The sequence below is a fragment of the Penicillium daleae genome, assembly GCF_028827525.1.
Source record: "Penicillium daleae strain IBT 16125 chromosome Unknown utg000003l_segment0_segment0, whole genome shotgun sequence".
NCBI classification, from domain to species: domain Eukaryota; kingdom Fungi; phylum Ascomycota; class Eurotiomycetes; order Eurotiales; family Aspergillaceae; genus Penicillium; species Penicillium daleae.
The window spans coordinates 92,749-108,826 of NW_026623151.1; the positions used below are offsets into that span (position 1 = coordinate 92,749).

The 16,078-nt window shown below is 44.2% G+C and overlaps 3 protein-coding genes across 3 annotated transcripts; 1 reads left to right on the forward strand and 2 right to left on the reverse strand.

The window, feature by feature from the left end:
• Positions 1-115: 115 nt before the first annotated feature.
• Positions 116-844, reverse strand: N7458_003682 (Metallo-hydrolase/oxidoreductase; the record flags this gene model as incomplete). The annotated part of the gene is made up of 2 exons (XM_056907065.1): positions 756-844; positions 116-548 (listed from the first exon to the last, which is right to left on the reverse strand). Exon 2 carries the CDS (start codon positions 317-319, stop codon positions 116-118), a length of 204 nt encoding a protein of 67 aa, XP_056768472.1. The 5' UTR covers positions 320-548; positions 756-844.
• A 759-nt stretch (positions 845-1,603) lies between these two features.
• N7458_003683 (MFS transporter) lies at positions 1,604-3,215 on the reverse strand (the record flags this gene model as incomplete). Its single annotated transcript, XM_056907066.1, has 2 exons — positions 1,604-2,576; positions 2,632-3,215. The coding sequence occupies 2 exons, from the start codon at positions 3,213-3,215 to the stop codon at positions 1,604-1,606; spliced, it is 1,557 nt and encodes a 518-aa protein (XP_056768473.1).
• A 6,221-nt stretch (positions 3,216-9,436) lies between these two features.
• Positions 9,437-10,303, forward strand: N7458_003684 (ankyrin repeat domain-containing protein; the record flags this gene model as incomplete). The annotated part of the gene is made up of 1 exon (XM_056907067.1): positions 9,437-10,303. The coding sequence occupies one exon, from the start codon at positions 9,437-9,439 to the stop codon at positions 10,301-10,303; it is 867 nt and encodes a 288-aa protein (XP_056768474.1).
• Between the last annotated feature and the right edge of the window lie 5,775 nt (positions 10,304-16,078).

Sequence of the window (16,078 nt, forward strand, 5' to 3'; positions counted from 1 at the left end):
AGACGGTAATAGTGCCATGTTCATTCAATCGTACAATCCTTTTTACTCACCATGGGCTTCGTCATGGGAAAAAAACGTGCATTGTGAAACCATTATTTACACCGATCAATCTCTATTACTGTGCTACCAATTCAAACCACCGCCGTTTATTCGTCTCGCCTGGCTCAAAGCCGACTTTGCGGTCCTCGGCCAGTTTCCATAAGACCTGCGACAGGAACGGCACGATTGCATTCTCGATGATTTCCCCAGGTACCTCACCATATATGGCCCGTCCTATTTCGGGGACGGTCATGCCGCCCCGTTTTCCGGGGAGTTTCATACCCTCCGTTAGCACGGCGATGACCTGCCCTGATCGAGGATTCCTGCCCGCGTTGGATCGGAACCTGGATGTGGAACGGCTCTGGACTACGGGTTTTAACGCGCCAACAGAATCCGGGTCATAAAATGCGGTCCACCGGTTTTTCAGCTTTGGTAGCGACTGGTCACAGAGCCGTTCACATCGTGCAGGGGCCTCAACCTGACAGGCAGTTGGTCTTGTGGTGAATGTCCTTGATTCGAATTAGTTTGAGCGAATTGAGAGAGCAAACCTCCCTCAGACGGGGCCCCCTTCTACCTGCCGAAGTCTGCCTGATTTTTTCGGTCAACCACGCATCGGGGTGCTAGCTTCCTTTCTGCCATCAATTCTGCTAGCACAGCCATCTACAGTCATTCCACTACTAAGGTTACTCTACTGCTCATTCTATTGCTCATTGTACTATTCCACGTAATTTGCCCCAAAGTCGACTACACCGATGAATTGTGTCATTGCAAGAGATGTCATAAACTGGAATATATTCTTCCCCATGCGCGATATGGTGGTAATGGTGAAGCTGGCAAGGGGTGTTATAGGCTCTCAAAGTGACGGCTCCAGAAGAATTTTATTATGTGCTGACCTGCTAATAGTATCTTGATCATTTACCTTAGTTAATTCCTGACTTTGATGTAAATTGAGGCAGGGGCGTGTGGATACACCAATTCCTTCCATGGTTGGATTCGTTGTCACATCTATCCTGGCCAGCTCTAGCTTGATTATGATTTAGGTGAGCAACCGCACAGAAAATTTTCGGGCTAGACGTATGTTAAATAATCCAAAAAGAGCATCCATCCCATCTGGATACTGTAGCAAACTTCCATCCACTTTAGGACTCGGGACTTACTCGCTTGTGCAATATCCATCGTGCCCTGCCGCGCAGAAGCCCAATGTAGCTAGGGTCAAAGTCAGAGGTATAGATAGGTATACCACAAGAAATACATGTGCGTGCTCGCATGGAACCGGAGTTCTACGAATGTTCGGTTCTATGGGCTGTTCCTATCTGAATGAGAGAGAATAATTCATAGGACGGGTCATCAACAAATTAAATCATGACAGTCTCGTATCCGATAGGGGCAATTTCTCTATGGCAACTGGATAATAATACAAATACCCGTACCATCGTCCGCCCGTCCTTCCATCCGCCCAATGACAACTTCCGTCTGGCGAATTCAATCCAGGCGGAAATCAATCCCACCTCGCGACCGCTGCGGTCTCTCACTCAGCCCTCCTCGCGTGCCAAATCCTGCCCATTTAGCCAGAGGCATATTCAGACATGGCACGCAGCCGGGGACCGAATTGCCAGAAAATAAATGGCGACCCCCATCCGAAAATTATGGTGATGAAGGCCAGCACGCTGGTGCCCCACCCATAACCCAGGGTGTTGTACATATAGGGGGCAAAGAGCGGGAATCCGAAGCCGCACAAACTCCGAAGCACAGCACAGGCAGCTATGGCGCTGGCCGCGTAGGTTTGGTAGCTGTCGACAATGTACGTTTGCATGCCCTGCAGGCAGGAGATCGTGCCCATGGTGTAGATCAGCGCACCGATGTTTGGCATGATCCAGTGGGTGTTCCCAATGCTCCAGCCGTACCAGAAGAGCCCGATGGTGCTGATCACCGACCCCACAGCCAAGGACGGCATTCGGAACTCGGGCTTGCCGACATCATTGTTCCGGGCTTTAAGAATTCTGTAGATACGGTCCACGAGCTTGAGGTTAAAGAAGAGCCCGATGAAGGATCCAATAGCGATTGAGAGATAGTTGAGACCCCCAATTCCGGGGCTCTCGTGGTAGACCACGGTCCAGATTTCTGGGAAGGTCGCAAACACCAGATACGTGACGCCGAAGAGGTAGGCCATATAGATAGCCATACAGAAGACAATAGGCTGTGTCGTGAACATCCGCACCGGCCGCTCAAATGCATGAAGAAGCTTGTAAGCCAGGGTCTCAACTTTCTTCGCGGTGTGAAGGTTCCCATTGCCTGTTTCTTTGGCAAGGACGTCGCGTCGCCTTCGTAGAAGCGTGCCCGGGTGGCATTCTTTCAACCAGAAGAACCCAACTATCTGCACTGCGACAGCAGCAGCGGAGGCGGACCAGAATACCCAGCGCCAGGTTGAATACTCGGCAATAAACCCGCCAGCGATCGGTCCGATGACGGGTCCCAGGAGTGGCCCAAGAGTATAAACACCCATGGCTTTACCACGTTCTTCCGCAGACCACATATCGCTGCCAGTGAGGTCAGCTTCTGCGGAGTGTAAATGCTGGCTTATCATTCTCTTACCTGATGGCTCCTCCTCCAATAGCTAGTGGCGCACTACCACCAATACCTGCAAGGAAACGAAAAGCAAAAAGCTGAGCTTTCGTCCTCGCGAAACCGCACCCCAGATTCCAGGCCAGATACCACACGTTGCTGAACTGAAGTAAACGTACTCGACCGTACAGCTCAGACGCGGGACCGAAGAAAATGGGGCCGATGGTGTAGGCGAGAATGAAGATACTCAAGGGCAGGTATGTCTCAATTTCTTTGTGCATCCCCAGCGACTTGGCGAGATCATCCATGGCAGGGGCAATCATCGATGACGACACGGGCGAGATGAAGACAAAAAGAGAAACCGTCCAGGTATTCTTCCACTTAAGACCTCTCGGCCAATTCTTGGGGTTTTCTGGGTCATCGGATCCGTTCCAGGTGACGAGATTTGGATCTTTGTCGTTTTGGGCGTCGATGGGAGGCTCGGGGGTGACGATCGTTTTGGGGCCCGCTTCAAGGTCACTCTTGTCCTCCAGAACGGTCGTGAACGGCTCGGATGCCGTTGAATGTTTTTCGCTCATTTTGCTCATCTCACTGATCTTTGTGTTGAAAATCATGTGACTGGGAGAGCTTGAAGAAGCAAGACTTGACCCTTCGGAACAAGCTGGTTTAGTTATATACTTGTTGAACAGCCCTATGAGTGATGTACACCAGCCAATCGCGAAGCCGGATTTTGCTTCGGGCCCGGATTGCCCGCCAAGCGATGCGTTGTCCAATAGGAGACAGCCCTGGATCGGGCCCGAGGCAGGTCCGGCTGCAGTGTTTTCAGTTTTTGCATCATCGTCCAGCAAAATTAAACCCGTTGCCCGAAGATACAACTTACCGGCCATTATTGAATAGCTCTTTTTCCGGTTTCTGCAATTTCCGCCCGAGAAAAACCCAGTGACCTTAGACTGTTTTCGTCATTTAATCCATCTCACACGATCTGGCAAGAGATCACTATCCGTCCAAGACGAAGTCGAATCCGACAGCCTACACTTCTGGAGTGATGAATTACGTTATATTCGGAAAAGGATCCCGCCGTCGACTGCAAGAGGTCGATTCTCTCATGTGGATTCAAATGCCCAGGTCGATCGATTTGAAAGCTACTTTGTCGGGGCGAGAGTACAAGACACCGTGAAGGGGTACAGCTCCAAGCCATTTGTTTTCGGCGGGTTATACATCTAACGAAAGTTGAATAATACTTCTGAACTGCAATATTGAGTACGTGTACTAGGTGCCCTTACCTTATAACCCGTAAGCTTAGTCTAGATATCATTACTAGATATCTCCGGGCTTCGTCTAGCAGAACTTAGGGTTAGAAGGGCGGGAGGCGGTTACGTCCCTAAGCCTAGAGTCGTTTAGACTATCTGCAATACCTCGCAGTCCTAGTAGCCGACAATTCTTTCTCTTCTTATTGTAACCCTGCCATTTGGGCGCTTTACTATCGTATCGCCACCGGGGTTTCCGGTTTGCAGACTTCCTTGGGCGTCTGCATTCCTGCTCGTCTCATTGTTCTTGGCTTTGTCGGCCCCTGACTCTTGCAAGAGGCTCTCGAGCCTCCGGATATGATGCGATAGATCCCTCACGATGGTTCCGACATCGTTCGTCGTCGAAGTTGTGGCCAATTGTATTTCGTTGCTTACTAGTGAAACCTGGGGTTTAATATTTCCTTTAGCATCGTTTTCCCAACGATAATTTGCTATAGAGAGCAATGTCAGATGGAAGTTGGGATGGAATCGCTTACAAGCTCCTGCAGACCATTTCCCTCCGGATCAAGCCCCACTTTGCTTGCTTCTCCCTTCGGAACAAGACTCTCCAGCCCGTCAATGGGTGCATTCAATCCCCCATGCTCGGCTGCTGAGGCAGCGTTGGAATTACTGAAATCCCCGTAGCGTTCATTAGCTGGAGGTGATGACGTTCCGGACCGGGCAGAGCGTCCAATCAATCAATCAATCAATCAATCAACACTCTATTAACCTGATGCAGCCTAACTAGTGGCGTAATGGCTATGCAGGCGCTTCCTCCGGCGGAAGCAAGAGTATTCCGAACGCTAGACCCGCGCATGAAATAAAATACATAGGAAAACGGCGTCTTGCTATATAAAATCAGCCCGAAAACAGTATCAAAACGCCCGCAATGCCCTTAATCCCACGATATATCCCTCGATTCACCCTTAGAGTGGCCTGCTGCCTCCTCTGTATCTCTATCTCTGCCTTCCCTCTTTTTCGGTATCTATATCCTCCTACTTCGTTCTCGATTAGTATCGTTCGTCGCTAACCGACGTGTTAGCGTAGTAGATATATTCGTCTACGATCTCTCGGTTAGCCGTAGGTTTAGCGTTCCTTCTACCTATCGTCTTACTACCTATACCTGCTAGACTTCCTAGCTTGTTATTTTCGTTGTCTGTTAGTTCTAGTTTGATTTCGACGTATCGGAACTATCCTAGGAGTTCTATTTATAATATAAATTCGGCTACGTAGTAGATAGCCTATAAGTACGATATAATTATATAGTAATCCGTCGAGTCTCTAAGGTTAGTCGCCCTAACCTTATTGTGATCACGGGAGTGTTATGGAGCATGTTTTGTTATATTCGTAAGTAGGCCTCGAGATGGAACCGCAAGACCCGCGTACCGCCCCGCCCCGCCCCGCTGAGGGGCGGTTCTTGGTCACGAAGTTTAGACCCGCGGGGCTGTTTCACAAACATAACAAACGTGTTAAGTCCCATGATATTCATATTTTATGCAGAATGCGCCTGTATTTTTGAGTATTTTGCTTTCAGCCTTGTACCCTATTGTTAGAATCATGGTCTATGCCTATAGCCCTATTGTAAAGATATGGTCTACTTGCAGGGTAGAAAGCCTGTCAACTAGGTAGGAGAGCAAAGCACTAAGTCAAATTGTAACAGAGACTGTTTCTTAGGGGGCCCCTTTGCCCCGTTTACTGCTGGGCCTTATATACAGTAAGCCCCTCTTTCGAAGGAGGGGTAGACATGCAGGGAAGCGGATGACTATCCTCCGTGGGAACAGCGGGGAAAGGGTGATGATAGATCACCGAACCAATATATCATGGTTGGTGATCCTTGGAGGCCTGAAGCCTCAGGCCTCAACATAGGAATAGCCTCATGGTGCAAAATATCATAACACCTATTACTATATAAAGGTTTTATTTTGACTTTTATAAGCGTTTAAGAATTTACACCGATTTATACTAAACAAGCTGATCCGATTCTGTGTTTCTGCTAATTGTATACATAATCCTTATCCTGTCTTAATGTGAGATATAGTTAGGGCAAGATGCCTAAGCCGTTAGGCACTATATCAAGCCAGATTCATAAGGCCTATACAAGAACTATTCTATGGCCATATCATGGTTGAATCTCTATAAGCTTTATGCTATACCATGGTTATTACTATCCAATCGGATAATCAGGCATAAGAAGACGCATACAATAGTTATACGATCTACATCATCACTACGATCAATTACATCGTACAATTAAGCAACCACCAATCAAACGGCTACTGCATAAAGTAGCATAAGATCACTATACATCTAGATCTGTCTAGGATCTATCTAGATCGATCACATGCAAGAAACAAGTTTGATAAGTTTGCATAAAAGATTGATTATAAATATATCCTGCTTTCTCTACCAAAATTATGTTCATAACACACACAGAACGAAGATTCAATACAATCAACCAAGCTTCAGTCCTACCTTACTTTTCTCTTATCTCATGATTCTAAGCCGAATTGATTTTATCCTTCCTATTCAATCCAAGGAAGAAAGATCGATCTATCTTATTCAAACTTCTTCCTTTTTACTGTGAGCAAGCGATGCTACGCAGGTTGGTAAAGAGGAAGATAATTAAAGATGATTAAATAAGATCGATTGATCTTTCTTCCTCTTGATTGAATAGGAAGGATAAGTTCAATTCGGCTTAGGATTATAAAGGTAAGAAAAAAGTGAGGTAGGACTGAAGCTTGGTTGATTGTATTGAATCTTGCTTATGTGTGTGATTGATAATTTACTTAATTTTTGTAGAGAAAACAGGGCATATATATAATCAATATTTTATGCAAACTTATCAAACTTATTTTCTGCATATGATCAATCTAGATAGATCTAGATATATTCTAGATATATAGTGATCTCATACAGATAGATCTAGATGCATATAATAATATCATACAGATAGATCTAGATGCATAGTGATCTCATGCAGTAGCCGTTTGACTTACAGTTGCTTGATTGTACGATGAAATTCAATCTTAATGATGATATAGATCGTATGACTATGATGCGTCTGTTTATGCCTGATTATCCGATTAGATAATGATGATATAATAGCATAAAGCTTATAGAGATTCAGAACATCGTTCTGGCCTTAGTATAGGCCTTATGAATCCAGCTTGATATATAGCCTAACGGCTTAGGCATCTTGCCCTATATCTTATACTCCCCCGTAATCTTATACTATAGTGCAGATAGCAGTAGAGTATAGAGATTAGTATAGAGTAGATAGGATCGATATATATATATACTACTATAAGATAGCTAGATATATATAGAGAAACCTGAAGTAAAATCTACGTTTAGCGTAAGCTTAATAGAGGTTAAAGCTAGGGAGGATATATCTTACTCTCTAGTTCGCTCCTGGATTTCCTAGGCAATAGTATAATATACAGGCTTTGTAGCAAGAGACTAAAGTTCACGGAAAAGTGTTAGTTTAATACGGTTATATCTTTCTAAAGGGTTGATAATACCAGGATAGGCTTAGTGCTAATGTTAAATCCCTATATATTTAAAGGATCGATGCTATAATCTTGATTCTTTGTCTTTAGAGTCTTTTTAGAGAAGTTTTGTATAGATCTTCTTTGCCGATCCCGTGTGTTTAGTGGAGAATTAAACCTGGGATTATTAGTTATGTTATATATACTAGGGATATGTTAGAGATATACTAGAAATATTTTAAACTTACCGATAGCATAAGTTATAAAGTAACTTAGTTAATGTTTGAAGCAGTGTCTTCTCTGTTTTCAAATGGATTTTTCGAGGCGTGAATGATATATAAAATACTATTATCAGCCGTGTTAGGATACTCTAGAAGAATAAGGTGCTCCTAGACTTCGTAGGCAACTATAGTATCTCTAGAGCTACCGCTCACTTTAGTCCCGTCTGTTTCTATACCTGTTTAGCTTAGTTGCGTTAGAGCGTTAGAACCTAAGGAGCTAATATTTTCCTTATTATTCTTATAAGGATCGAAATCAGATGATTCATATGTATTGATGCAATCTTGGTACACTGAAGTTTCAGAGTCTGATCTTTGTCGCTGATTTGAAACATAAGTCTCGCATATAGTATATGTAAAAGGACTACTTACAGAGGGAAGATCATAAAGAATTCGATTAATCTCTAATGCAGCACTAGCAGTAGATTGCATAGAGATAACCTCGGGATTAGTATCCTCGAATAGTGGTGGTGAGAACCAAGACGCTAACATCTTATAGATTTCGAAACCTTGTAATAACCTTGAAAAAGGGTAAATAAAGGTGTTTAAAAATTTTTTTGCATTAAAAAAAATTATATAATATAGGGGTTTGGGCCCCGGTGAGATCCGGCACCTCGGCGTGGCCCAAAATTAGTCAGAATCTTTTGGGCCACGTTGAACTTTTTTGGACCACGCTGAGCTGGGTGCCCCCGCTTTTATAAGGGCGATTAGGCTCGGGCTCACGCTTAGTGATCTGGTCAGTGCAGTCATGTGATTTCTCAGTGACCAATCATAGATGCTCAGCGATCGCTTGACGATTTGTTAATCAGTGATCGCTCAGTGATCACTTAGTTACTGCTTAACGAAGTCCACGGGTGAGTCCGTCACCCACCCCCATTACAAAATATTGAAGCAGGATATCTCAACCAAGACGCATCAATTAATTTAAATATAGCGATTTTTACATGAATTAATCCTGTGGCCAATCTCCCTGTATTAACTACACCTTGGTGGAGCCCTCTTGCTGGTTGATCTTGCTGGATAGGAAGATCGAAGCCATCTGACCAATAAAACTACTTAATTAAAAATTACCGCTAATCACGACTAGCGCTGCCGGGCAAGGGGATATCTGATTTATATAGGTCGTTATCCAACAACCTTCCAATACAGCATACGTGTCCAGTTCTTCTCCAATACGCCCTAGTTTTAAAGGTTGAAGACATACGGGCATCTAGATCTCTGTCTTTTCCAGTCTCTGTATCAAACAAGTCACAATTCTGCAATTATATCTTGTCGAGACAGAGAGGTAACTTACCTCCTAGACAGGGGTTATACTGAGTGACCTGCTTTCCTTTGCGTTTTGTATAGTAATTTTGTATCCTTGGCATTACGATTGTCGTCACACCGTGCATCCGAGCTATCTCGGGGGTATTTCAATCTGCCCCATGACATTCGTTCTTTCTTCAATTAATCAACCTTTGCATCCAAGATTGGTTCCGCTTGGTCCTATCCTCTATCTCATTCGCCTACTAGGATTACTAGCCTATACTGTCTCAGCTTGCTCCGACATATCTTCACCCAATGCCCAGATGTTACAATCATGACGTTGCTTAATTTGGCCAACGAATTGCTACGACTTGTGGCGGAGCACCTGGGATTTGAGAGAGATATCAACGCTTTTGCTCAAACAAGCCGTCTCCTATACCATCTCATAAATCCATTGCTCTATCAATACAACATACGATATTCTGGAAGCTCAGCACTGCTTTGGGCTGCATCAACAGGCCAAGAAGCGACAGCTCGAATGCTTCTTCAAGAAGGATGTAAAATCCAAACGAAGAGATTCAGCATCAGGGCAAGCAATACTAAAGAAGGTCGGACACCGCTATCTTTAGCCGCTGGAAATGGCTATGAAGCAGTTGTTAAGCTATTGCTTACAGTAGAGGGGGTTGATATAAACTCAAGCGATGATAGGGGTCGGACACCATTATCATTTGCCTCTGGAAATGGGTATGAAGCAGCTGTCAAGCTGTTGCTTGAAACAGAGGGCGTGCATGCAGATGTGAAAGATAGAAACGGACGGACACCACTATCTTATGCGGCTGGAAATGGCCATGAAGCAGTTGTTAAGCTGTTGCTTGCTGCAGAGGGCGTGTACGCAGACGCAAAAGATATAAGGGATCAGAAGACCCCATTATCATTTGCGGCTAGAAATGGCCATGAAGCAGTTGTCAAGCTGTTGCTTGCAGCAGAGGGTGTATATGCAGACGCGAAAGATGGCAACGGACAGACACCACTATTTTGGGCCGCTGCACATGGGCATAAAGGAATTGCCAAGCTGTTGCTTGCAGCAGAGGGTGTGGACGCAGACGCGAAAGATAGAAACGGACGGACACCACTATCTTATGCGGCTGGAAATGGGCATGAAGAAGTTGTCAAGCTGTTGCTTGCAACAGAGGGTGTGGACGCAGACGCAGAAAATGCATATGGTTGGACACCGCTATTTCATGCAGCTAGAAATGGGAATGAAGCAATTGTCAAGCTGTTGCTTAAAACAGAGGGCGTGAATGCACATGCAAAAGATTGGCAGGGACGGACTCCACGAGGTATTGCAGCTGGAAATGGTAATGAAGCAATTGTTAAGCTTTTGCGTGCAGTAAAGAGGGGTTAATGCAGAAATTGGGTTTATTAGCATTACTTATAAAAATAACGAATATTTTGATGAATAGAAGAAAAGAAAAGAAAGGAAAAGAAAAGAAAAGAAAAGAGAAGAGAGGGGGAGGAACGGAAAGGTTCTATGCCATGCATGCTTCGATTGTGTCTGTGTTAAGATATATCTACTTGCAGGGTAGAAGGCCTGTTGGTCAGGTAAGGAAGAAGCACAAGGCCCGATTGATTCAAGACTGTTTCTTGCCAGAGGTCTCCGGTTCATGCTCCGGCAGCATTCTTATAGACATGAGGGTGCAGTGTTCATGAGTGTACAGATCGGGACAATTAATTCAGCTGAGGGGCAGTGGCCGCCTACTAGGTAGTACTTGGTGTGGCAACACGCCCTGCGGACTCGAGCAAGGTGGTCTTGATATTCTGGGGGTGTAAGTTTGGCAGGTATCGCCATTTACAGTGTTACCTTTCACTAACCTTCCAAACTGAGGGGGCAGCAAGTATGGGTACTTGGGGCCTCCGTAGATTTAGGAAAAACGTCGTCTGGCCCGTATGGCTCGCTATCTATACTAGACACATATCGAGAGCCGCAAGGGCAGTCATGTAATAGATCTGTGGAACTGCGTCCAAGCGGGCCATGGGGTGGAGAGTCTGTAGTGATGGGGCTTTTGGCCCCTGTAACCAAGAACAGTTGACTTGAGGCCAAGTACTGGTGGCAGTGGACGCAGATCCACTCTGGACGTACGTCCATAGCTCCAGGTCTACCAGGGTCTTCAATCTGTCAACTGGCGGCCACTATGGCGGAGTAACCACATGGGCTCCAGGTCTTTTGACGACGATCAATATGGGACACAAGTCTTGGCTACAAAACTCATTCTTTTCGCTTTACGTTGAGAAATGCGCTTTTGTATCACCCGTAAATTAAATGCCAGCAGTATGATGCACGCCTTCTCTTCCTCCGCAGTGTGCAATAGCAAGGTTAGCGAAATACGTCCAGAATCAGGACGACTTACCTCTTGTTGTGTGTGGCTGCTTGTGAGAGTTCATTGGCTGGTGAACTGGGTGACTATCGAGATACAACTACCGCAACTTGGGGTGGCAAGACGTCCTGCGGACACTTCACGGTGACTGGATGTCGTGCTAGGGGGTCTTGATTTTCCGGGTTTGCCAGAGGTGCCAGAGGCATTGCTTATTCAACCATCATATTGATGAGTTGCTTGCGCCCTAATTTGAGACCCAGCGCGTAGCGGTTTAAAAAAGGTCTACTGCGACAGTTGATGCTTAATTAGTTAACCATAGTCTTTTTTCCTGCCCTCGGTTGCACTACACGTCTTGGCCCAAGTGACACGATCGACCGTTTTAACTTTGTCTTCAACGAGAATGTCAACAGAAGAGAACAGCGGTACAGCGCCCTATAGCCGCCCTCCCGCCAATATGCTAAATTTAGTATTGAGATCGACTATGATTGGCTACATTGTGTAGGCAAGGTTTACTTTCTGTGATACTGTAAGGCGACAAGGATGTTTTAATAAGAAGAGCAGATCAGCAATAAAAAACTCCAGAAGCCAGTAATATTGAGAATGTCTCACACTACAAAATACTGTAAGCCGAGTAGACGAATGTTCTCCATACTACCTAAACTATCAGCTGCATTATTCAAAGCTTAGGTATCTCAGAAACCGGAAAGAGCAAACAAAGCTATTGATTTCATAACATTTATCAAGGAAGTTTAGGTGGTATTGAAGACTGCTAGATCTCATCATTCTTGAGATAGACTATGTGGTTGATACATTCTGGATTATGAACTGTTCCTACATTCCTGCCATGATTAAAGATCTAAAAGTTGATTTACCATTGCACCGTCCAAGAATCGTGGTTAGAATACGGGGCGCTCGTTCATATAGTACAGTACCGTGAGGGCCCTCCGGCCTGAAAACAGTGATTAACTAGGAAAGGCTGACTATGCTTTTCGTCAATCCTAGATACAGGGCGTTATTTGAAAAGAAGAGCCGGTAGCTACCTCGCTTATAGGTATACTAGATTACGCAGGTAGATCCACGTTCTCTACTTCTGATGTAATAAAGGGCCTCCTAGGATTATAAGACGGGTACAAGTTATCCGAGGATTAAGTAGTGGCCTAGGAGATACTGCTACCTTAGAAAAAGATCCTATTAATCATAAACCACTAAATTCAGAAGGCTAATAGTAATAGCTAATTATAGTATATTATACCAGTCGATTATAATAGGCTTGCCCGGTTAGTTTTTATAATACTAGGGTAATAGTTTATATAGTCTTATACGGGTATTACCTAATTCTATATTTAAGTCTAGGCTAGTACTAACTACTACCGCAATCGACATTTCATTTTATCTTAACGCAAGTAGAAGAACAACGTTTTCTATACTTATAACGCCGAATATTCCACCTAGTCTTCTCTATCTTCCTATTCGATCTTGACCTACTATCGTGCTAGAACTCCCGTTACGTTTAATTTTCTTTGCTCTCCTTATAGCCTCGATAGATCGACTTTTTTCTATCGGTATCAATAAATACCCTAGTGCTAGAGGATAAGCATAGGCAGCAAGCGTCGCCGTCGGTTAATATTAGCCAGCACATCTAATTTAGGAGCCTCTCCCTCCCCTACTACCGTATAAAGGTACTGTTGGAATTGCGTATGGTGTATAAAACCTTGGTAGAAATCGTTCGTGCGCACTAATCTTAGTGCCACGATTATGGAAGAGAGACGAATCAGGATAGATCACAATCGACTGATCAGACAGAAGAATCAAGTAGTGGAAGGTTGATTCAGATAGTCTACTATGTCCGGTGATTCTTCCTGAGATAAAAAAGATGTCAAACTTGTTCATTCTAACTAGGAAACAGGATGCAATTTATAACATGAGGTACATGGCAAATATCACATAAGGAAATCAAGAACATTCGAGGTCATTTTGGAGTGTTGAACATTCCTTTGCCTAGTCGGGCAATGTTGACACGATCGTTGAAGATCAGAATCTAGGATCAGAATCTAGGGGTAAACAAGATTGGGTTTTCCTAGCGGTAAGCAAGATAGGAATGCTTAATAAGCAGACAGGATTCAAGATGCATATCTGGCCCATAGGCCATACATGCCGACAGGTACTATATCACTCGGGATTCTGCGTCTACTTCTCCTCTCTACACTATAGCTAACGTCGTTCTAGCCCCCGAATACCTAACAATAAATACCTCGACTCTTTAGCAAGCTTCTACTTAGGTATAGAGCCCTCCTACCGTCGAAGCCCTTAGGCATAGATTATACCTAAATTATATACGGCGCCGGGCCGACGACGCAGAGGGATTAAACTTACTAGATATAGTATATAAATTCCTAGATGATCGCACCCTTAGTGCCTACGTACTATACAACAAACGTCTTAGACGTTATATTCCTATACGTTGCCCCTTACTCCCTTCCTCCTATATCATTCTAGTTAACAGTCTCTAAGGCTCCTACTAAAGCAGTTCAATTTTTGACCGTTATCGATTAGATCGAACGGGCTATATAGAGGAGTAATATTTTACCTAAGCTAGCTAAACATTACAGAGCTACGGCATCGAGTATACGCGGGATATTATACGATATTCTCGACGATTATCGTGGACTATAATTTATCGTTATTAATCTACGTAGGCGATAGCCTAACAGAAGATCTAACAGATAGTAGTAAAGCGCAACCGGTACTAAACCTAGTCTTAAGGAAACCTCCTTTGTTCAAGTTCGAATCAATAAAGCTCCCCATGGTCTAATTTAATCTATTATAGATCTTAAGACCTTCTTACAAGATAGGGAAAACTAAAGATAAATACGCAATAGCTAATAACTATTTTCATTAATTCACGTAGTAGCTACTTTTACCCGATAGGCAAGACTATAATATCTATAGGCTCTACGTGCTAGTCAAATTTAATACTTCCTAAGAATTCATATAGGAAAACACGCGAAATAATATAGATTCATAATTTATAGGAAGCTAAGGCGTTAAGGCCGACGACGGTCGCGACGCGATTAGCGAACGGGTACTATAGAAGGGCGTATCGATAGCGGTAAGCGTCGGGAATTTAACGTCCGCTCTATGCCTTAGGGGTCCTCGAGTAGCGGTTAGATAACAGTCGGTATACTTTACTAGTTTTAAAGCTATACCTCGGGGTTAACGTCTTACGGGTAGATATCAGGGCGTTATATATAGTCTTAAGGGTCCGCTATTATAGATATAATCTTGAAATCCTATTAACGACTGTGGTATCGTTAGTATCTACAATCAGGGTAGATAATCCGGCGTTTAAGCTTAGTTTAGCAAGCCCGTATAGATAAACTACCTACTCTATTCTAGCCTCCCTATTATAACCGGTTAGCTAGCTACTATATCTACCTAGATTAACCTTCGACGGAATTCCGCCGCTAATTCCTAATATAAGTCCGAATCTGATCGATTAGAACGTATTTATTATAGATCGCGATAGTCGCGGTAGGGTCGGTTCCTATATTAGTGAGATCCTGGGAGCTTTTTCTGCCTTAGGCTCCCTTTCTAGTGGGTCAGACCCACTGTCTCCTTCCGGCCACTTTCGGTCACGTGAGGCCCCGTCCGGTCTAGGTCACGTAAGGCCCTATCCGGCCGCGTATATATATATAGTCTCTCCTTTACTATACTTAGAAGGGCATACCCTATCTACTCTTAGGATTATATCTAGTAGTAAACCCTCTAAAAGGTGACCTTTTACGGCTACCTACTAGGGGAGTCGATTTATTAATACAATCTAATCCTCCCCTGACGCTACGAACGATCCCTTCTAATGGGGAAGGCTGGGGGCACCACCTCAAAAGGCTGGCGGCACCACCTGGGGCCTGATTCCTGCCTGAATTCTGCCAAGGCTTTCACGCCTGTTAATTACGAATTTAACCACCCCCTTCCTTCTTATATACACGTATCCTTTCTACCTTCTCTTCTATCTTCTACTACTACTAGGCCCATCACATAACCCACACACACTAATTCAAATTGAAATCTATCTACTAGGCCTAGCCAATTCGCCCTTGGCCAATTCGCCTCTTACTCATCTGCCTTGCCCTTCTCTTCAATTCCTTCTCTACCATCACTAATTTCTTAGCCTTGCGACCGCGGCCAACCCCCCGCCCTTGCCGAAGTTTCGTCTCCTAGTTTGATAGTATTCGCCTTGTCGATGTGTTGGTTCTCTTTGAAGGCGGTAGTACTACAATTCCTATAGTTTTATCTATAGAAACGTAAGTACTTTTCCTTCGCTCAAGCCTATAATCCCGACCGGTGAAATTCCTCCCCCCTATCTTCGCTAACGCTTCACAGTCTCTAGCAACTTCGGCCGTCTAACCCCCTTTACCCGATTCGGTTTATTAATTCGAAGCCTTCCTACCCTTCCTATCCTTCTAATTCGCCGCCGATTAGTCTAAATTAGATTCGGCAGGCGAAGCTAGTGTTATTAGTTAAAATAGGATAGGAGAAGGGATTTACTACTATCTATAAGGTCTTTAATCACATAATTGTATAGGAGACCAAGAGATTTTATATAGTATTGTGTACAAGAGGGTAGTGGCTTCTGCTTCTCTGATCGGAGGTATTCCTGCCAAGTATTATAAACCCTTCGGATTACGTTTCTTGAGATCTGATTAAGGATATTGCGGAAAAGTAGGACTTAAAGATCGACGGGGTGACGATAAATTTCGTCTTGAATTAAGTTAAACGCCTGCAAATTTGTATAGGAAACGACT